The sequence below is a fragment of the Brachycentrus maculatus genome, unplaced genomic scaffold (assembly GCF_059751285.1).
Source record: "Brachycentrus maculatus isolate JH-2025_06_01 unplaced genomic scaffold, ASM5975128v1 h1tg000226l, whole genome shotgun sequence".
NCBI lineage: Eukaryota > Metazoa > Arthropoda > Insecta > Trichoptera > Brachycentridae > Brachycentrus > Brachycentrus maculatus.
Window position 1 is genome coordinate 1,462,656 of NW_028280977.1, and position 23,348 is coordinate 1,486,003.

At 33.5% G+C, this 23,348-nt stretch overlaps 1 protein-coding gene across 1 annotated transcript; it reads right to left on the reverse strand.

Annotated features, from left to right (window-relative positions):
- Positions 1-212: 212 nt before the first annotated feature.
- On the reverse strand, positions 213-5,047 carry Tollo (Toll-like receptor Tollo). Its single transcript, XM_088264374.1, has one exon. It carries the CDS (start codon positions 4,668-4,670, stop codon positions 798-800), a length of 3,873 nt encoding a protein of 1,290 aa, XP_088120500.1. The 5' UTR covers positions 4,671-5,047; the 3' UTR covers positions 213-797.
- Between the last annotated feature and the right edge of the window lie 18,301 nt (positions 5,048-23,348).

Consider the following 23,348-nt stretch of genomic DNA (forward strand, 5'->3'; position numbering starts at 1 on the left):
TATGTATCTTTTGTGTATATATGAATCTTTGAATATGTATCTTTACTACAGAGATAAATTATTATAATAATCTATGTAATTTTTTACTGTAATCTAATCATAATTCAAAAAGGTTTGATTATCGTAGTTATGAATATAATAGGTTATCTCTAGAGTAAAGGTTAAGTTGGCAGTAATTATGAAAGATGTAAAGAGAAAGACAGAAGTAGTTTAATTGAAATTTTATTCGTATACATATGGGAATATAAATTGCAAAGCTTGTCAATGATATGTCATACTTTACCAATTATTATAACAAAATTTACAAAGCCATACACAGCTTTTAGTCGAACATTAATATCACAGTAACACGTTTTATACAATTTTTCATAATTTAATATACATACATTTTTAAATAGGTTTTCACTCAGCGATCGATCAGTCCGTTGACAAACATCACAACTCTCTTTAGGAATTTTACATTTTACATTGCACTAGATATATTCTCAATGTACACTTTTTTTACACATTATTTCTTTCATTACACACTATACAATTTATTTATAATTTACCTTTTTAGTGACTTTTATATACAGGAATATTTACAAACTATCGTATATCACATTTCGATTAAGCATTTTACATGATTAACTACCTATAACTGTTATTGTCACTCTCCGAATAAAATATAATTTATTTACATTTGCTACGATTGTTTTCACTGCTCGAATTTGTGAGCCTAAGTGGCGTAAATTGCACGAGTATTTTGTTATCGCGGGTCGTTTGCACATTCGCGAATGTCTCACGTCACGAGAACACTAGATGTGTATGGAGACCGTTCTGGGGGCGGCCATGGGGAGGGCCGGCCCCCGGTTGGCCGTGTGGTTCCTGGAGTGCTGCTGGCGGTGCGGCCTCTGCAAGGGAGGCGCTCCGGTCGCCATCCCTCTCCTCCTGTTGTTGGGCACGTCGGGCAGCGCGAACCTCAACTTCTCCCAGAACAGCTTGTCTCCCCACTGGAGATAAGTGTTGGTCTTGAGGTACAACCTGATGTCCGGGTCCAGATCCTTCTGCGGGACCTCTCCGAGGAGCACTACTATCAGCCTGCGCCTCCTGTCCCTCAGGACCTGATGGTGCGCGGATTTGAACTCGAACCGGCACCATTCGGACTTGATGAAGTTTTCACTGAGCACCATGATGGTTCGCCGGCTCGACTCTACGGCTTGTACAATAGTGTCGGCTATAAACCCCCCGACGGGGAAGTCTCTGTAATGTAGACACAGTTTGTACTGAGGATCTCCGTGCTCTAGCGCCGGTGCGAGTTCTTCCGCCACGAAAGCTTCATCTTTGGAGCTGTAGCTCACGAATGCGTCGAAAAGCTTTTCTCTGTCGTCGGTATCTAAGCCTGTAGTTCGGTAGAACAGTCGTATACCGAACCGAGAATGGAACCAAACTCTCATTTCCTGTCTATATATGAATATCATTATTGTCATAATTATTATTATCAGGAATGCTCCGAGTGTTGCCATTAGCATGGGAATGTAATCGTGTATCGCTTGTCTTTGAATGATGTTTTTTGTCGCCGTGAGATTTCCATTGATACTGTTGTTGATACTCTGCAGACCGGTGCAAGCGGTAACATTTTCACTGGTTATATAAAATCCGTTTTCTGGGTTATCCAAAAATATTTCTTCGGTGTAAAAGTCGAGCTCGGTGCTGTTCCCGTGAAAAACGCACCTTATTGTTGCCATATCTGTCACAGTTTGCACGCGATTTATCCACTCTCTAAATTGTTCCGTAAATTCACAATCACACGACCAAGGGTTCGAGGCCAACGTTATTTCCGTCAATCCGATGTTCAAGTACCACATAGAATACATAGTCAATCTATTGTGATCTATATTGAGCACTCTCAATCTTGTCATATGACTGAATGTCCCGTTACCGATGGATGATATACGATTGTGTTGAATATACAATTCTTGCAGATTATCCAGTCCTTCGAATTCGTGTCCCGCTAAGTAATTTAATCGGTTATGGTGTAAATGTAATACTTCCAACTCTTTCAATCCATTAAATGTTCTGTTATGAATCACTTCTATGTTAGATGCGTTTAAAAACAGCACTTTTAATCGTTTCCGGCCTATAAATGCGTGACTCGGAACGGCTTTTATATCATTTCCATCCAAGTATAACTGCGTCGAGTCCATAGGTATTCTTTCTGGAAGTCTATCAACATAGCCAGATGAAGAACAGTCCACGACATTGGCCGACCACGATTGATCGTGATAACAGGTGCAGTTAGTGGGACATGTCATTTCGCAATCGCAGGCATCGAAATCACAGCAGTGACACAGAGCGAAGCAGTGGAACTCGTATTTGCATAAGAATTGATAAGGTGCTGCCTCTACTAGCGGAACGTAGGAATTTCCTCTATTGTAAAGTAGTTTGCAATGGATACTGTCAAGGTCCATCAATTTCGGCTGAGTTCTCGCTCGTCCCGCGTTAACTTTTTGGAGCCATTCCATTGTGCAGTCACATTCGAGAGGATTTCCGCCAATAAAAAATTCGGGTATCGCTTTATCTTGAGCCACCGCTGATATTCTCAAAGAGTTTGGATCTAAACTTGTTATTTTGTTTCCAAACAAATCTACTCTTGTTAAATTTGGTTTTTTGAAAAATGTGTAGGATTGCACTTTTGAAATCAAATTGTCGTTAAGGTATAACATCTCGACGGAATTTGGTATAGCACTGCCTGTTATTTCCGTCAGTTTATTGGAACTCGCATCGAATGTGCTTAGTGATAGCTGCGATTCGATCTCGAAATAGTTCCCGAGTTCTGCAATCCTATTAGCGTGAATGTCCAACCACTGCAATCCAGTTGGAATCTGGGCATAGTCGAACCATTCTAGTTGGTTATCAGATATATTCAGCCAAACTAGACTCGGTAACTTTGCAAACAGTCCTCCGATATCGCTGAGGTAGTTTCCATCTAGACGAATTGCTCTCAAATTCAAATTGGCGTCGAAAGCACCCGATTCTATTTTTTGTATCTTGTTTCGAGACAAGTTCAAAATTTTAAGGGCTGTCATTTTGTCGAATATTCCTTTGGTTATATTTCCGATATTGTTTTCGGTTAAACGAAGTCCATACATCTGTTGCATCATACTGAAGGAAGAATTGTCTAGATTATTGATATGATTTTCACCGAGATCTAACGTTTTCAACATGGGCACATGTTTTAACACCGAAGGCACTTCTAAAAATTTGTTTCCATTTAAATGTAAATCCTGTAGACTAGAACAATTTTTCAATGCCTCGATGTGTATTGTAGAAATCCTATTATTGTCTATGGATAGCAAAGAAAGCACGTACAAACCGTTGAACGTGTTACCCTCAATAGAAGTCAAGCGGTTATTTGACAAGATTAACGTATGAAGGTTGTACAAAGCACTAAACGCATTATCCGGAATGTTTTCTATATAATTATCTTGCAGTCTTAAAATTTGTAAACTGTATAGGTCTCTGAACACTGACGTCTCCAACTTTGCAATTTTGTTATTTGACAAGTCTAACACTACAAGTCTTACGAGACCCGCAAACGTCGCTGTATTTATCCACTCCGCGGTAAGCTCATTTTGCGATAAGTCCAGTACGAGCAATTGCGTAAGTTCACCAAATAATCCAGGGGCTAGTACGTTTATAGAATTGTTATTAAAATACACTTCTTTCACATCACGCGTATCCGTGAATAATTCGGGAGGGAGACTTCTCAAACGATTGTCCGAAAGTCTTAACGTCGTCAAGGAAGATAGACCCTCGAGAGCCCTATCGGCAACCGTGGAGAGACCGTTTCCTTGCAAATAAATCTTTTGCAACCTCCCCAGACCAGAAAACGCGCCAGCTGGCAAGCTTTCGATATTATTTTTTGATAAATCCATCACTATAATGTTCTCACCGCACTTCGTTGTCGGGTGGCGATCGGCGGTCGAGAACCGAAAGCCGGACACGTCTCGTATTCTGTTTTTAGTTAAATTCAAATATTCCAAGTTACGCAAAGGACACAGAACGCCGTCGGGTAGTCCCCACATGTTGTTGTGCCCCAAGTCTAGCCGTTCCAGATTGAGAAGCTCTCTCGAGAAGGCGTCGGGGGCTACGTCCAGAGCCATGGCGGCCCAGTCCGTGTTGTGCGTGCGCAGGGTGAGATTGCGCAAGTCCCGCAAGCCGCGGAAAGCTCCTCCGGAGAGGTTTCCGATCTTGCAGAACTCGATGGAGAGGTCCCGCAACTCGACCAGAGGGCCGAAGCTCCCCGGACTGAGCGAGCTCTGGAAGAAGAGCGCGTCGCTGCACTCGAGGCGCAAGCGCACGGTGTGCCTGGGCTGGATGACGCTGAAGTTGGTGTTCTCCAGCTCACTGTTGATGGTTCGTAAGCGGCACAGCAGGGCCACGTCCTGCGAGCCGCCCCAGGCCGGCACCCAGCGGCACTCGTCGGGTGCCTGGTAGCGGGGCCCGTCGGCCGGCGCCTGCGACAGGGAAGCGGGCAGCACGCCCAGCAGGCCGCCCAGCACCAGGGCCATGGCCCACACGGCTCCCCCGCGGTACATCTCCACATGGACGCGCGCACTCACTCGTTGGAATTGCGCCCGTTTCGTCACCGTACACTCCCTGGCGGTTCTAGCTTTGCGACGCCGCATCAGCTCGGGGTTGCCGTTCACTATGCACGAACTGAATCTAACGAGATGGCGCCGCGAGCCACGCTTCGCAGCCGATAATAACAACACACCGAAGCAACATTATCCATGTTTGTTGCGTTAACTATGTACTCTCGCCCTTAACGGGGCAACACAATATAGGAATAATCATTTACACAATTTCAGCGAAAATAAATCCGAAGTCATTAACAGAAGAAAAAAAAACACTTTATTATTGACTTAGATTTCGATGTACTAATGGTAAACACCGTCTGCCTTGTACGTCAGTGCACTATAACAGCGGGTTCGCGGTCATCGGTCGGGACTTCAAACTACGAGGAGAAATGTTGTAAAGCCAAACGCACGTCCGCTCCGATGGCTGTTTGCTCTCACACTGAAGTGAACTCGGGCCGCTAGCACAAGGCCACCGCTGGCCCCGACAGGTAATACCGGCTCTCGATGCCGGAAGGTCTTCGCGGCCGTTGCGGAACGCCATCACTTACGTCCTTTCGCCTTCCTCACACCACTGGTAGTTGTCAGAAAAAAGTACCTACAAACACCAACACGCTGTCGCACGCACACCACTATAGTTTTTGTGCTGCTTGACGTTTAGCTTCTCGTTAGCGTTCAACCATCCAGCGGAGGGAAAAGTCCATCCAGGTTATGTTAAGTATTCAGTATGGACACGGTGGACTTTGTAAAAATGTATAAAGTCTTGCACTCTTATTTATTTATTTGAGCTTTGATGTGTCTTCCTTCTACTAGAAGCTTTTACCTTATTCTTTCACCCGATGTTAGCGTTAACTCGCGCGGAAGAGGGACAGAGAAACATATGGTATTCTCCTCTCTTTCACGATCCCTCCCATTCCTTCTCTCTTGCTCTGGATGTTCAGTCGGCAATGTGCAGCGCGATTTTTATCGGAATTACATTTTATTCTTATACCTTAAAGAGCTTTGCCGAATTTATTAATCATCAAAATGATTTGTTGGCTTTCTATATTTTATCATGTCCAGGATTAAAAAAAAAACCACAACTGCTCAATTTTTTTTGGATAAAATAAAGATTATAGGTAATAATTTCATTTTTTTTTAGTTTAAGCTTGATTATTTTGATGTCGTTTATTTTTTAGTTAAATAATGAATGTCGAATTCCATACAGTAAATGTTTTTTTTTACATTTTTCAGTTTTTATTCCTATTTCGATAAATGTCTGATGACGCGTTAAAATCCAAGTGTGTTGCATGAGTATGTATATCGATACTTACTACATATTAAACTATTCAGAAATGTATTTATTCACTATGATAAATTGTTTTCAGCGGTCGTGCCTTGTAAAAATTTACAACGTTCTGATCGATATCTTTAGCTCAGAATTTTATTAGTTCCTATACTTGGCTGCAGACATTATACCCACAGGTAGGAATGGATATATTTTTTCAAACTGATACCCGGCTGTAGATTGTGGAAGTTCGTAAAATCCAAACACGTTCCTTGATAGTTTTGCTAAGCACCTAACAATTTATAATCTTTAGATACGTGTGAGGAAGTGGGTACGTACCTACATAACTAGAGAACACACACATATCCATTTATATATATATATATATATATATATATATATATATATATATATATATATATATATATATATATATATATATATATATATATATATATATATATATATATATATATATATATATATATATATATATATATATATATATATATATTTATATATATATATATATATATATATATATATATATATATATATATATATATATATATATATATATATATATATATATATATATATATATATATATATATATATATATATATATATATATATATATATATATATATATATATATATATATATATATATATATATATATATATATATATATATATATATATATATATATATATATATATATATATATATATATATATATATATATATATATATATATATATATATATATATATATATATATATATATATATATATATATATATATATATATATATATATATATATATATATATATATATATATATATATATATATATATATATATATATATATATATATATATATATATATATATATATATATATATATATATATATATATATATATATATATATATATATATATATATATATATATATATATATATATATATATATATATATATATATATATATATATATATATATATATATATATATATATATATATATATATATATATATATATATATATATATATATATATATATATATATATATATATATATATATATATATATATATATATATATATATATATATATATATATATATATATATATATATATATATATATATATATATATATATATATATATATATATATATATATATATATATATATATATATATATATATATATATATATATATATATATATATATATATATATATATATATATATATATATATATATATATATATATATATATATATATATATATATATATATATATATATATATATATATATATATATATATATATATATATATATATATATATATATATATATATATATATATATATATATATATATATATATATATATATATATATATATATATATATATATATATATATATATATATATATATATATATATATATATATATATATATATATATATATATATATATATATATATATACATCCCATAAAAATCATCCGTTGGTGGATTGGTACAAATATTTTTGTAGGTACTATGTAATAGTTAGCTTTTTACCTCTTAAATGTTCATTTTATTATAAAAAAAAATATTAAACATTAATTGTAACATAAGGGATCTAGTAAGAAATTATACTATTTACTAATTATTTATTTATTGTAAAACTTTTCTACTGTACATTGTTAATGTAGGTATCTATTGTATGTAATGTATAAAATCTAGTAATTAAAAAAATATGTATTATATTAACATGTAAGTTTTTCGGCTCAACACAGGCTATGCCTAAAGAGCCGTTTTACATATATTTAATTTAAAAAAATGTAATAAAATGTATCTATGAAAAATAAAGCAACTACTATCACACATAATTTTTCTTAGGTGAAGTATGGTATATTTCAAATTTATATTAATGTAGTGTTTTTTAACATTGAAGTACATTTTTTTTACTTATAATAAATATTTCATGCATGTAATATTTTCTATAAAGAATATCGCTTTTGTCTGGTACAATTTGCATATCTATTTACCGATGTTAATTTTATATTACCCTTCATTTTTTAACTTAAAAAAATAAAATACTCCTCTCATTACATACTCATTACCATTAGTTACCATTCTTCGTATCGTAGCATTATTGTTTCCCGAAGCTAGTAGTCGGTACAGTCCGCTAACGACCCCGACGCCTGTGTAGGCCTCCTCAGATCTCCTCTCCGAGACTTTAACACTCGTCCAAGCGCCAAACCCGACAATTACCTACCTCCCTCCCTCCCTCCCGTTGCCCGATAGGGAGGGCCAGTTTATAGCCATCTGTTGGCGATTATTTGCGCCGATGCATTCATCGGACCTACCCACATAGAAGAAGTGTAGAAGGATCCAGGATCCTGTGGCTATTCAACTGCTACCTCGTTAGGCTAAGTAATGTCCTTTCGAGACACTGAAACGTGTACGCAATCAATACCGTTTAATTGGGAATCGGGTAATTTAAAGCGGTTTAATTGATTTTGATTTTGTCCGTGATTAGGTATACAGTATTAAAACATTTAAAGATGCTTTAAACATTGGAATTTTTTAAAAATCTTTTATATATTTGTACAAAAATGTTAATAATATGTATTAGTATATAACCACTCACCGTATTTACTAATTTTACTAAAAATATATATATATTCAAATAAAATTGACCAACCACAAAGTAAATGCTTTAAATATTAATAATATTAAGAATATTTTCAAAATCATTTACACATATCTTTAAAAAGTTTATGTACGATATGTAAGATATCTTAGCAGAGACGAATCTTCTTTTTATTGGAAGAGATTGTGGAAGTCTGAAGAAGTCTGAATAATGAAAAGCAGTTTAACGGATTTTAATTTTGTCCGTGGTAAGATACACGATGTTACATTTAAATATGCTTTAAGCATTGGAAAAATATTTTAAAAATATTGATACATACATTTAACAAGTTAATTTACGATATGGAAGATATCTTAGCAGAGATGAATTTTCTTTTTATTGGAAGAGATTGTGAAAGGCTGAATCATTCGAAGCAGTTTAATTGATTTTGATTTTGTCTGTGATTAAGTATACAATATAACATTTAAAGATGTTTCGAACATTGGAAAAAAAACTAAATCATTTATATATAATAAATCATAATAAAACCCTTATCCGCACCCCAATGGTGCATAGGACACTGCGTCATATAAACGCAGTGTTATCTTGATCGTTTACACGTGAAGGAAAGGTGATCAGCCCTCCGCTTCAGGTACCAGTCCAGGGTAATATTGAATAAATAAGACATTGAAAAAATCACTTATATTTATTTTACCCCCCTTGGGAATCGAACCCGGGACCTCCAGAACGGTAGCCGAGCGTGCTGACCATTACACTACGGAGGCGGACAAATACATACATACATATATTTAAATGATTTTTGGCCACAATAATTTTCTAGGCTAGGTTATGCTATCAATACCCACTGTGATGTTAATACCTACATATTTTAATTAACCTTTAATATTGAATTATTTTTGTAAAATTTAAAAACGTTTATTGTGTACTTTTGTATGTTTACGTGATTATTTTGAAATACGTAATACGAGTATACTTTTCAAATTTAAAAAAAATATGCTTCCTTTTCTTTCACTCGTATGGTTACGCTTTGAAATATTAGTTTTAATTTGAAATGTAGTTCTTGTTAACATAAATTTAATAATTTTTGCAAGTATAAGTAATTTATTATTAGATTAAAACCAATATTTTTAGCTTTTCCACTTTTTTATTTGACCAGCGACCGGGTTTCGTCGTTACCGACATCATCAGACTGGTCTGACCAGTCTGATGATGTCGGTAGTCTGATGATGTCGGTCTGATGATGTCGGTAACGACGAAACCCAGTCTGATGATGTCGGTAACGACGAAACCCGGTCGCTGGTCAAATAAAAAAGTGGAAAAGCTAAAAATATTGGTTTTAATCTAATAATAAATTAAAAATGCAATTCCATCACGAAGTGTCAGTGGATAATATAAATCTATTAAACAAGTATAAGTACGTTGGAAGAGAGATAATAGGGCTACAAGCTTTAGTTGTTTCGATTTGAGAGTGGATTTCTAGTTCCTCGACAAGTTTTATTTTTATTTATTACTGAATTCGAACGGACAGTGAGAGTGTTATTCTTTCATTACGCCATTTGGTGTCCTGCGACGATTTTCAACCCTCGAGCGACTTTGAAAGCGAAACCCGTCCATATTGTATTAACACCTGCTGTTTACCATGTGGAAAGAGTTGCAGATGTGATCTACTTTGATCTATGAAAAAATATGCACATTTCGATGCACACACTCATGACACGAATACTTTTTCAAAGGTAGGTATCTCGATGCCATGATTATGTATTTTTTTCTTACAGGTACCAACGGACACTGATTTTCGATATTATATGACAATAAGCCGTATTTAAGTTTTTTCAACATAGAAAAAAATATAAAATTATTCAAGTCTCTGCGTACGTCTCTTAATTCGATTAGAATTCATTGCTTAAAAATCATTATATCTTTACTAAAAACTCTGTGTATATTAATTACATATCTGCAACCTATTTGATTATTTATTTATATATTAGGTAGGTAGGTATATGAACGAATCTTGTTTAAATACATCGCATAATTATATAATAAAATATTTATTGATTAATTAAACCAAAACCGCTCCCTAGGTGGAGCATATGGAGTCAACCAACTATCTCCAGGTTTTTCTGTCGACTGCCAGCTCCCTTGCATCCTCCCAATTCAGATCCGCGTCCTGAAGTTCTGACGAAAACTGCTGACGAATTGTCAGCAGTGGTCGTCCTGGGCGGCGCGAACCTGATGCCTTGTAAAAGAGGCAAGCCTGATTAAGGCTCTCAGGGGGCATGCGGAGTACATGGCCAAGCCAACTGAATCGCCTTTTCTTGACGACAGTTGTGTAATAATATAATAAAATATATTTAAAAAATAATAAGTATGTCGGTATAAAATATGGTATAGGTCTTTGAGGCTTGCTCGCTCTAGGTTTAAGTATGGAGCAAATAAGTAAATGAGTAAATATTATTATTTGTGATGAATAAAAGCCGACGTACTTTTGTTTTCGTAAATTTATATTAGATTTGACTCAAAAAATTATAATATTATTTTATTAATCAAATCAATTATGTAGGTACTATAAAATACATATAATTAAAGAGTAATGAATAATTAAAAATATTTTTCTATACTCGTAAGTACCTATACTGTCTCTTTAATATCGATAGACTTTATGTTTATTAAACAAATTATAGTAAAAAGTTTAATAATGCACTAAAATATAATAAAAATTTTCGTTTGCTAAATAATTTTCTAGTAGACTTTATTATTTTAGAATGTTTGTAATACGTATATAGTTACTTTGAATATGAATGATTCGGCATTCATTACTAAACATTTTTCATAGAAATAATTCACTTTGTCTTATTACTGTATAATATTTTAAAGATGCTGTAAAAAATATTGTGGTATATTCATTGCTATTGCATACAAATCATTCCTTTGACTTTCATTATTCTTCTTTTCTTCAAAAGCTGGCCCGAGTACCATTGCACTTTGAAATAAAAGAACCATGTCCAGGTGAATTTTGTTTAAGAGAAAATTGTGCCGAATTGAAAGCCCTAAAAGTACGATAGTATTAAATTATACAAAGTGGCGAATACATTAGTCATTAGCTTGTGCTTATGGTTGTATAGACGGGGCGTTCGCACAATACAATCTGAGCATTGTCACACCGGTGTTGTGTAATTCATCGATAAATAGGCGCATAATTGGAGGGGACGCTTTAGTCAATAAAAGCTTTTATGGTCAAAGATAAATGTATTGTGTGCTTAGGAAATCTATTTGAAACTTCTGACCCACTACAAATTTTGACACCTATAGTTATACATTTTGTACCTATCTACCTACCCCTATCTCCTATGGTATAGTTAACGATTCAAATCCCATGTAAAATTTAACCAAATAGTAGAAAGATCCATGTTAGATTTTATATAATGCTTGAACTAACTGTCTTTTTTTACTAAGTCGTGAATATGCTCGTTCAGCCGCCGTTTTCATGTGGACCAATTTGGAGAATGTGACGGTCACCTGCATTTGTGTGAAGTGTTGTTTTTCGTTTTTGATTTTTGCCTTCTCCTGGGTTCTTATTGTGGTCATTCTTTTTGTGACGTGTCACACTTTTTGCGGCAGCCCCTCATTTCATTGTTAAATGTCCGCCCAGAAGATGTTCAAAGATTTGTCTCCGATGGGATATTTATGACCGCGAGCTAAAACAACCGACGTCCATCCGTCCATATATGATGTTAACGTTTTTAGTTACACATTATTATATTCCGTATTGATGATTCCTGAACATAATAAGAGCTCCATCTTCAGCGGAATTCCCGATATTTCATTCTAACAAAAAGTCGGTTATCTTCTACTGCGAACAAGTATTGAATACCAACTAAATTTAATGACGTTTTGAATTATGTATGTACATATGTACAAGTTCATATAAAAATGCTATTAAATTGCATTTACGTATTATAATAATTAGGGCTTGGAATTTTCATGGCTACCAAGTGATGTTTTTGTATGTTTTGACTTAATTTTGTAACATAATATTGGTACCTGCTTATATGTATGTATCTTGAAATATCCTGTAAGCTTCGCAGTTGCACAGCTAGGTATAATTTAAAAAGTTTAGTTTAAAAAAGTATTATAAATACATATTAGTTTTAGCTAGCGTTTTCTCGTTGTTCTCAATGCCGGTTGTGTCCTTCGCTTTTTCCTTGTTGTATTCAGATCGCTTCCACGTTCACTCACTGCATTCTCGCGCCCTTATTTGTAACCTTTGTTAGTTTGTGTTATTATTATTTTTTGCACACATATAGAGCAGATGTTAGTCGAAATGCTCGTACATTCGATAGCCCAGAGGTGCTTTCATCCTGTAAGGGATGCTTAGGTGAGCTATTTTGCACAGTTTGTCGATTGAAGTTTAATTATTTATTAGAAAAATATGATGGTTATTTTGACAAGAAGCTCCCGGGTTTGTAAGTGGAGGTGTTGGTCACCTTTTATAAATCGCATTTGAATATAAAAAACAATAATATCAAGAATTTTTTTTTTTCTTCTAACCCCTTTCCGCATCCAATGATGCATAGGAGACTGAATTCCACTGACACAATATTATTTAAATCGTATCTTACATGAATTAAGGCAAGTTAACTCTCTTGCGCTTCATACCAGTCCAGGGTAATATTAAATACATATTAGATCGAATAGTTTTTTTAGGCCATGGATCGTAAAGGAGGAAAAGGAAAAAAATAATGTAGAGATATGTTTATCAATACGAACCTTTTTTATGTTTTTTTTTTGTCATTATCGTTGCAACCGTTTTTTTTCTCAACTACAATTTTTCCAGGCGTCTTTAGTATTCGCTAAACTGAGAAGGGTTGAGATTCTATGGTAGTTAGTGAATTAGAAGACCATAATTTTATCTCTATCACAGCTTATTTTTTTAAATGCTGGACTCGTATGTCAAAAAGAAAACAAAGGGACGTATTTAAAAAAAGTTGTTTTATGCTTATCAAATAATTTTAAAAACAGTGCCAAGTGTGTATTGAAAAACTGACTTCCTTATCAAAGGATTTTACTATAATCGAATACACACCTTTTTGTACTGACCAGACGACCATGTTACCTAATATAAATTATTTAGTTTATACTATTGCATAGAACGTTTTTTTCGCTAAAAGTTCTAACATTTTTACATTGATCTAGACATACACCTATACAATAAAAAAAATACAATTGAACAAGGTTTATTGGACTAATAATGAATACTTTCAATTCGATACATAATTTTTCCTCTTTGCCAGAAGAGCCATCTCATCTGCATTCAAGTGGTGCATAAGTCACCGCAACGGATCGTCCCAGTATTGACACGATCATTAATTATACATATAAAACCAATGTGATCAGTCTAATATAGGAAGTGAATTTCATCACCATGTACTTAATTCAAATGACACTTTTAATATACATTTATAATACAAAGTGAAATTCAAGATGATCACAGCATAGGAAGAAGGCGTAAATACTGGCTTAAGAACTTGAAGGAGTGGTTTATCTGGGCACTAATTGCTGTGTAGAGCGACTACAGACAAAGTAAAAATTGTCACGATGATTGTCACCTTCAGCGTGGAGTGGCACAATAAGAATAAGAAGATCAATGGGAAGATTTACAATATGTTAATATTTTTCTTATCTGTAAGAATGATGAAGATGATCCGCCTCCGTAGTGTAATGATCAGTACGCTTGGCTACCGTTCTGGAGGTGCCGGGTTCGATTCCCAGGGGCAGTCAAATAAATATAAGTGATTTTTTCACTCTAATATTTATTAAATATTACCCTGGACTGGTACCTGAAGCGGAGGGCTGATCACCTTTCTTTCATGTGTTAACGATCCAGATAACACTGCGTTTATGTGATGCAGTGCCCTATACACCATTGGGGTGCGGATAAAGGGGAGTAAGAAGATGGACTTCTGTGTTGAAGAACCTGAAAAACTGGTTAGAACAGATAATAAGTCACCATATCCCTAATTCGATTTGCAGAGTCTGTAGTCCAAATAGCCCTCATGATAGCTAGAAGGAGAAAGCAGACCTAGAGAGGATATTTAATTGAATATTTTGTCGGTGTTTTAATGTTTTAGTTTCTTTTTCGCGTAAGACGTTAGCACTCTGTAGGAATATTTAGCGAATTGCCTAATTTGATGTAGATAGTATTGTTTTTATTATAGTAGTGGCATAAACCATCGTGCGTCGTGACTTTTCCTTTGGAGAGAAGCGCCGCCAAAGACCCAGCGTTCTCTTCCTTCCCTTAATAGATGGCTCGTCCATAAAATGGAAAATTATGTATCGGGTCGGTCGTAGCGCCGTGCCTCGGGTTCACATAACGCCATTTTCTCGCCTTATTGTTTATAATTATTGTTGACAGCTGCTCGGGACTCGTCTAACTAATGCCTCCTCCGGCTTCGAGTCTTCTCCGTATAATGCGTCCATTAAAACAAACTGCCCCGGATTTAATTAAGGATAAAAATAATGAATCGTTTTATAAGTTATCGAAGTAATTTTACGTCGGTCTTTCGGCGCCGACCTGTTCGGAGATTCAACCCATATTTATACGAGTTTGCGTCGACGTATAAATATATTTTTTATTCCCGATAATTTATCTTTATTCGTTCAATGGGCAACATCTCAATTAAATGGTGTTAAGTTCGATCAAATCGTTAGTTTCGCGTGTCGCGTTGCGTGTTCGGCTGTAGGAATACGCGCTTGTCTCATTTATTTATTAATTTTACACGAGTTTTCCCACTTATTAAACATTCAAATTTGCGGCATAAATAATGACAGAAATAAAGAAAAAAAATGTTGTCTAATAATTTATAGTAAAGAAACGTATATATAAATATAAGTCATAAATATGTGTCGCCGCATGAGGCATGAAATCTTACCATGGGCATTCTTCGCGCCGCATTTTTTCGGCATTACCGGCTCCCGTGTTGGTAAGTCACGTTTTGACACGTACTTTAACGGCTAGTTAGCCGTTCCCGTGCGTCTAAAGGTGTTCCGGGTATTGAAATCAGAGTAAATACTCGCTAATTTCCAGGGGGCCCTTCTTATGGCGCTTTTGTGTCGCTCCACCCATTATTTATTGGTGGTGAGCCGTGGGTTTATGGGGATATTCACGGGCGGATCTGGACGTGCCTTAACACCATGTTTTCCAGATTATTTTTAAGCATTTTATTGTGAAGAATACTCTATTCCTGTAGATGTAAAATATTCCATATTGTCTCGTACTCCTTCGACATTGGACTTTTTATTATGCGCAACATAGAACACTGGTTGAAGAATGTGTTCGCATTGCACCTGCCCTTAATAGACTGCAGCCTATTGCAATCATATCATATATCAAGTGGAATTATTACATACAAAATTAGTAAAAGCAGAGACCTGTGATAGTCCTGGTTCCAGGTGTCTGTTGTATCCGCTGTGAAGGATGCTGAACAAAAAATGATTTTGCATTAGCAGATGTAATTTTATACGTTTCGTTGTATTGTAGACCATTCTGGAGACAATGTAAAATGAATAATTTGTATTTATGTTTGTTTGTTCTTCGTTTCATAAAAGTATTATTTCCTGTATTATCATTTTTTATTATTATTAAACAACGGCACCCATACTCAATTGTTATATATTTCAACAAGAAAGAAAACATACTTTAAATTCTGTAGGTCATTTATTTTTAAGATTATCGCTAAAATTACTTTGTTAATTTTTAGTAGTAGAAGTATAGATGTTTATTTTATACTATGGCAATTAATTAAGGGTGCATTTCAAGGTCAAGCTACATACTTGTAAAGTAAATACAAGGTGATTTAATAAAGAAACGACGAAATATATAATATTTTAATACTAAGATTTACTTAACCTACTTATAGCACTCTCAATTCAATCTCATATCGCTCACTCCTTTCAAGAACGTCATAAATCAAAAATCGTAAATTTTTAGTTGTGCATGTTTTCGGAATGCCCAGAAAATGTACTATATCCCAGAAAATGAGGCATATTTTTAACTTAATATTTACCCGCTACAGGGCAGAAAATGTTGTTTTTGCATTTTGAAGAAAAGGTATTGTTTAATTATTTTTTTAAATATCCAAAATATTTTTCAATATATTTTCCCTTATCATTGGATTTTAACATAGCAATTTTTTTCTTCCATTGCAACAAAATATTGAGGAAAGGGAACTGAGATGGTACGAGCACATAGAACGTAGAGAATCTGATCATATTGTGAACTAGGCAATTGACAACGGATATTCTTCGGAAGACATCTAGAGGAAGACCGAAAAATTCATCTATGCTTAAGAAAGATAACATGTTTTTTAAGGCATGGCCCAGATGACGCGTTGTCAATGATAGAAGGACCTACAACAAAGACGAGGAGAGCTGATCCCAACAACATTCTACTAGGACGATAAGTAGGGACGGAGTCTGGAAGAAGAATAAGAAGTCTATTATTTTCTTTCACTCTATTATTGTAACCACATTCGTCTAAATTTGCTTTTCTTACTTTGTTTTACTCGACATAATAATATTATTGACAACATTTTGAGTGTGTCCAAATACTTGTTCACAAAATCTGGATTATCTCCAATTACAGGAGTTATTTTCACATTATTTTTTGACAATGATGAAAATGGTATTTTATGGCATTTCTCATGTGTGTGATTATAATCCAGGATTCGGATCTCACATACTAATATAAGAGTTTTCGCTTGATAAAAAGCTTGTTTACATCTCATCAATAGATGTCTCTAGTGAAGTTCAAGTGATTCAAGAACAAGGTTTCTAAATTGGTTCATATATATAGAACTTCCAAGAATTTGAGTAGTGTGGTTGTCAATAATGGATAGAATTGGTGAATGTTACACGTGTGTAAATTGATCACTTAAACCAGCTTATGACGGACGTCAACATAAGACTTTGATTAAAATATACAAGTCAATATCAATCTCATCTATTAATTGAATTGGCCAAAAATGAACTTCATTATGACTAATCATTTGCAATATTTTGAGTGAGTTTAAATACTTGTTCGTAAACCTGGATTATCTCCAATCATAGGAGTTATTTTTAAAATTATTTTTTAACATCGCAGTATAGATGAAGAAGAATATGGAAGTGTGGGCATTTTATTTCATCTCACCAATAGATGTCTCTAGTAAAATTCTAGGGATTCAGGCACTATGTTTCAAAGTTATTATCTTATTTTTCCTTGAGATCATTACATCATGCCCGCTTGCAGCTATCGTGTATCGCTGATAATGAAACGTCATCTTACCTTCCCGTGGATCTTTTATGTATGAAGTTTATTAGTCTCATGCAAATCCGAGTCCAGACCAAGTTATGGCACTGCGGCACAATATAATGTCAAATAAACAAGAATGTATTGTTATTCGGTCCGGGGTCAGCTCCGATAGAATCTTATTATGCAGTTATTTGGCCGAGATGGGTCCAGGCAGACATTTTTTTGGCTGTCGGAATAAAACATATTGCAGTGTGGGATACGTGTAAGACAGCGAACAGACTTTACACGTTCTAAACTTATTTTATGCGCTGCTTCGATTTTTATTTTTTACTAACCCGATTCATATAGCCGAGATGAAAATATTTTTTTTACCTCTTCGAACTAGTTTATTCATCTTATTTTTCTATCCCAAATATTCTTAAATAAATATTTAAATGTGATACGTAAAGCGATTTCAAACTAAAAAAACTGAGCTTTAGAAGAAAATGTACTTTGCAATAAGGATTGAATGAAAATGGTTCGATTTTCCACTGTAATATATATGATATATTAAAGATAATTAAAACATTTTTTCTGTTAATTTTTGGAACAATTCAAGAGAATATAACGATTTCAACTAGATGAGGGTAAGATACAAGTGGGCACCGGCCTAGTGTATTTTTTCGGTTGAATAGAATTTTATACGTTAATATTTTTTTACAAAAATGTTAGTAATATTAGTATAAAACCGTTCACCGAGATTTTTATATCTACCGGTTTCGAGACGTACCCGTCTTCTTCTTCTTCTTCGTCAGGACAATCACTACCACAGTTACACTTAAAACTACACAAAATGTTTATCACATGCGATTTTGGTCGACCCAAAGACCAACATGCACTAGGGGTTGCAGAACAAACATGCATTATAAGCCGAGGTCTGACGTGCACTAGAATTTTATAATTAGGGCGAGTACAAGAATGTTATCAATGTTAGTATATAACAACTCACCGAGATTTTAGTCTACCGGTTTCGAGACGTACTCGTTTCTTCGTCAGGACAATCACTATACCAGCATGCAAACAATATTGCATGTCACTACCATAGCACTATTCTCATAAATAATTAAAAACATATAAATAATAAAAAATACTAGAATAAATAAAAGGGAGAGAACTAATCATTACCCTGGACTGATACCTGAAGCGCAGAGCTGATCATCTTGCTTTTAGGCAATTAACGATCAAAGTAATATCTCGTTGATGTGATGGATTACCCTATGCACCATTTGGTGCAGAAAAGCATTGGACTAATCTGAACGCCCTTTGAAAAGTGGAAAAAATTCCTTTGTATGTTTATTTCGTAATCTGTTTTTTTTCATAAAAGTACATATTTTTTCCCTTTGGATACAAACTCGTGTTATTTATGTTGTTAATATGACTTTGTATCCTGGGATTGTTTTTATTTAAACAAATTATCGGAGTGTTTACTTAATATTGTATATCGATAGTCTTTTTTGATCCTTCGTCGACTGATTTTCGAGATGCGCCGATAATTAAAATAAATCGTCAAGTCGTCATAAAGTAATTTATATTATTTAAGGTTTCAGACTGCATTCGCCCGAAAGCTAATTCATCATTCGAGAGTTGTTGAAAATTTCACCAGGCGGCGCCGTAAGTCACTGCGAGTGATGGCGCATGATAGTGTGTCGCACATTAATTCTTAAATAATCAAGCTCTTCCTTCACAGCCTCGCGCTGTTCATCAAAAGGGCAATTTTTTCGCAAATGGTTTATTTCTCCCTCTCGACGTTATCCGGCCCTTTTTGTCCCGTGCCAGCCCTGTTTCTTTCGTAAGGGGGCGAAATTTATCTTTCGACAAGCTACAACATGTGCGCACAACATTGTACCGAAATGTACGTTGTACATTATGCAGTTTTTTTCTTTCTTCATTTGTTCTTGTTGGTAAAAGTGTTCCTTTATAGCGGACATTTTTCTTTTTGTTTTCGCGTGAAAAGGCGCTTAAGATAGCAATATTTAGTTTCAATTTGCATGTAGTGCAGTCAAATTTACAGTTTTTTTTTTCTTTTTACTTATGTATAAACTGTTTTAAATAATTTATGAATGATATCGGATAGCTTTAAAAATAAAAATAAAAATGTAAATGTTCGTCTTTTCAAAATATGAATCTACTAAAATTATTTACCGATTGCTTTAAAATTTTGCACAATATTGCATTCCAATATTTGCGTGTTTTTATATGCTCGTTTATTTCTTTTCCATTTAACGAGATTGAGCCATAACATAGCAACTCGTGACCAGGTACAGCTAGTATGCACTAAAATAACAAATGATATGAATGTATCCCATTGTATTATAGGGAATTGTTCATATTACCGGTGAATAACTCACACAAGCTAGAATGAGTACGGGCATGCATCCCAGAGTGATCTAGCTCTTATTGCTATTTTCCTTTCCTCTCATATTGTGCTTACCTCTTATTTCTCCTCCATTTCCTTTCCCAAATGCCTGTAATGGCCTTCGACCCGAGGTTCTCCACTTGAGTCTATTTTGGTTACCAAATACATAATTTTATGATTATTCAATACCCATATTCATGTTTTTACTATAAAATTGATAATCTATATTAAATTATATTTAAAAATATCACAAAAATTCTGCAAGGAAATATAGTATGTCTATATAAGTATTTCGATTGTACTGTATTATGAAAAAAATGAGGTATACCTAAAGTGACCATACGTCCCGTTTTGAACGGGACCGTCCCGTTTTTAGATAGTCTGTCCCGATATAAGATAACATTTTTTTCATATTTATATTATTTATTCCTCTTATTTTCTTTATCAACGTTCCTTTTCTTTTTATTAATACATAAAAACTATGAAAAAATACGCGTTTTCTTGAATATACATACTATTACGTAAATACTGGTAGATGTCCCGTTTTGAGGACAAAAATAAATGGTCACGTTAGGTATACCTTACTCGTATTAAAATGTGATATGTATATATCTACATACATAAATGTAATATATATTAAGTACGTTTTCTTCAACACTAATATTTCATATTCATGCACATCAACATTCTATTTAGAAAAATACCGTTTCGTTCAAATATAACAATATTATTAATCGTCACATCCGTTCAAACGCCCACGAAAATAGAGCCTTTTCTGAACACTTATCGGTCTATTGACGGACCAATACATTATTTTTATAGTCCGTTAACAAAATTATCTTAATATTCAATATTGTTAGTGTTAACATCAATTAATTCGAATGGATATAGTGCGGCATGTGGTGCCATGGCCATACTTACGATACTCACTTATCAACTTAATACATAATGTGTTAATATACTTTATAATAATGCGTCCTTAAATAAAGGACTCTTTGTATTAGTCAAACTCTTTATTCATAATTAATTTATATTTACAAATTTAAAGTAAAACTTTTAAATTCATATATTTTATTTATTGTTTCGGCATTAACTTTGTGGTAAGACATGTTACAATGATTAAAGAAAACACGTAATAAAATGATTAATAAATTTTAGTAATTATACAGACCTGAATAATGGAAGTTTAACTTCTGAAACATGTAGTCTATAATAAAACTCAAGTGGTAAAAAACCAAGTGTTTTCTTTAATCATTCATATATTTTGTTTAAATGTTACTTTTCCCTGAATCTGTACTTATATCGTCTGCGTTTTTATATTAAATACATCTCTCAGACTAACAATCAGACGTCAATTACACTGTTACATTATTATCCTGGTGCCAATGTTAAAATCAAAACTTAGAGTAAATAATGTTAAAAATAAATTCTTATATATTTATATTTTTTCACCGTGGTCACCCTATGAGGGTTTTGCATTCCTAACTGGCGACAACTCTACAGTACATTGAAAATATTGACAATGTTAGTATCCTAAATAATCCTTCACGGTTTTTTTTTATTTCTTTACTTTTTTGCCATCTAAAATCAAATTGAATTTTTACTGGAACGTGAAGTAAACCGGCCGGGATTTTGTATAAAAACCGGGAATATCCCGGTCAAACCGGAACGTCTAGCAAGCAGAGATATATATTAAGATGGGCTTTTCACCTATGAATGTGCCATGTTAGCAATTATGTTTTTATTTAAAAAAGGTTTTAAGTGTTAATATTTAAGTTGTATTTGAGCAGTTTGATTCTAAAAAGAATTTAAAAAAGTTAAGAATTAGCTTCACATACGGTGTTTAAAAATTATGTCACAATAGATTTTTAGACTTAGTGGTATTTACGATGTGTTTAAGTGTTAATATTTTAATTCTATTAGCAATTATCCTTGTTATTTTATTTATTTCACTTCACTCATTTCACTCTCATAAATTAAAATTATTACACCTTGTTCCATATAAAGGCCAAATTATGAATTATCTTGAAAATTTAGAAATCCAAAAAAACCTAAATTCTAATAATAATTTATTAAATAATATATTGTTTTAAATTCTTCACCGTTGCTTTTCATTTTTCCTTTGTTTTCAAACTCCGCCCCTTGACTAACCCTTTCCCTTTACTTTCCCCTCTCCTTCTTTATAGAACAATTTTATATTTTATATTTTAGTTATTATACAGACCTGAATGATGGAAGTTTAACTTCTGAAACATGTAGTCTATAATAAAACTCAAGTGGTAAAAAACAAGTGTTTTCTTTAATCATCCTTGTTATAATTTACTTTAGGCTGAAGTTTGTTTAATATTGTGCAAGGCTTAGACCTAACTGAGTTAATACTTTGGATTAAGATATTTTTTTCACGTCCTCATACTGAATTTAAAAAAAACTACGTGTTTTGAATTCAAAGTCATTGTTTATTTATGTGACGATAATTGCATCGCCTTCTGTGGTCATTTTCACATCATTAAAAATCTCTATTTTTCTTAAATATGTTCTTATGTATGGTGTTTCCCACACTTATCATATCAACCTGTGAACATGCTCGCGTGATGCATTTCTACAAATATTTTAAATGACATTATAATCGTCCAAATTTTATGAAGTAACCATGTTTTTTTTAAACAATGTACATGGACCTTCAGTCAAAAAATTATTTCTATTTCGAAAATATCCTCAGAAAACAAAACAGAGGATACACAAATCAACAAACAACATCTGTCTTTAAAAAGCTACTTTCCTTAATTGGTTCGGCAGTCATTTTGTGGTAAAATCTATCCATTTTTATTTAAGTTTTACTTAGTAAATACCACTGTTTATTAGTGATATTTACTGAGTTAAACTTAAATTTAAAAAAAAATACTTTCCGTTGATTGCAATATTATTAAATCATTTATCTGTTCATAGTGTCAAGATATAAGTGTTGTATTTAAAAAAATAATAAACCGGCTTATTTTTTAAATTGGTTTTTTTATCGATATAAGAATTCTTTGCACGCATTGTCTTATACGAGTGATAAAATGCTTCTTTTAATAACGTCTGCTTACTACGGGAAAGTGCTTTCTCGATTGGAAA

Excerpts from the sequence above, each read along its gene's own strand:
- Tollo (XM_088264374.1), bottom strand. The coding sequence starts at position 4,670 with ATGCGGCGTCGCAAAGCTAGAACCGCCAGGGAGTGTACGGTGACGAAA.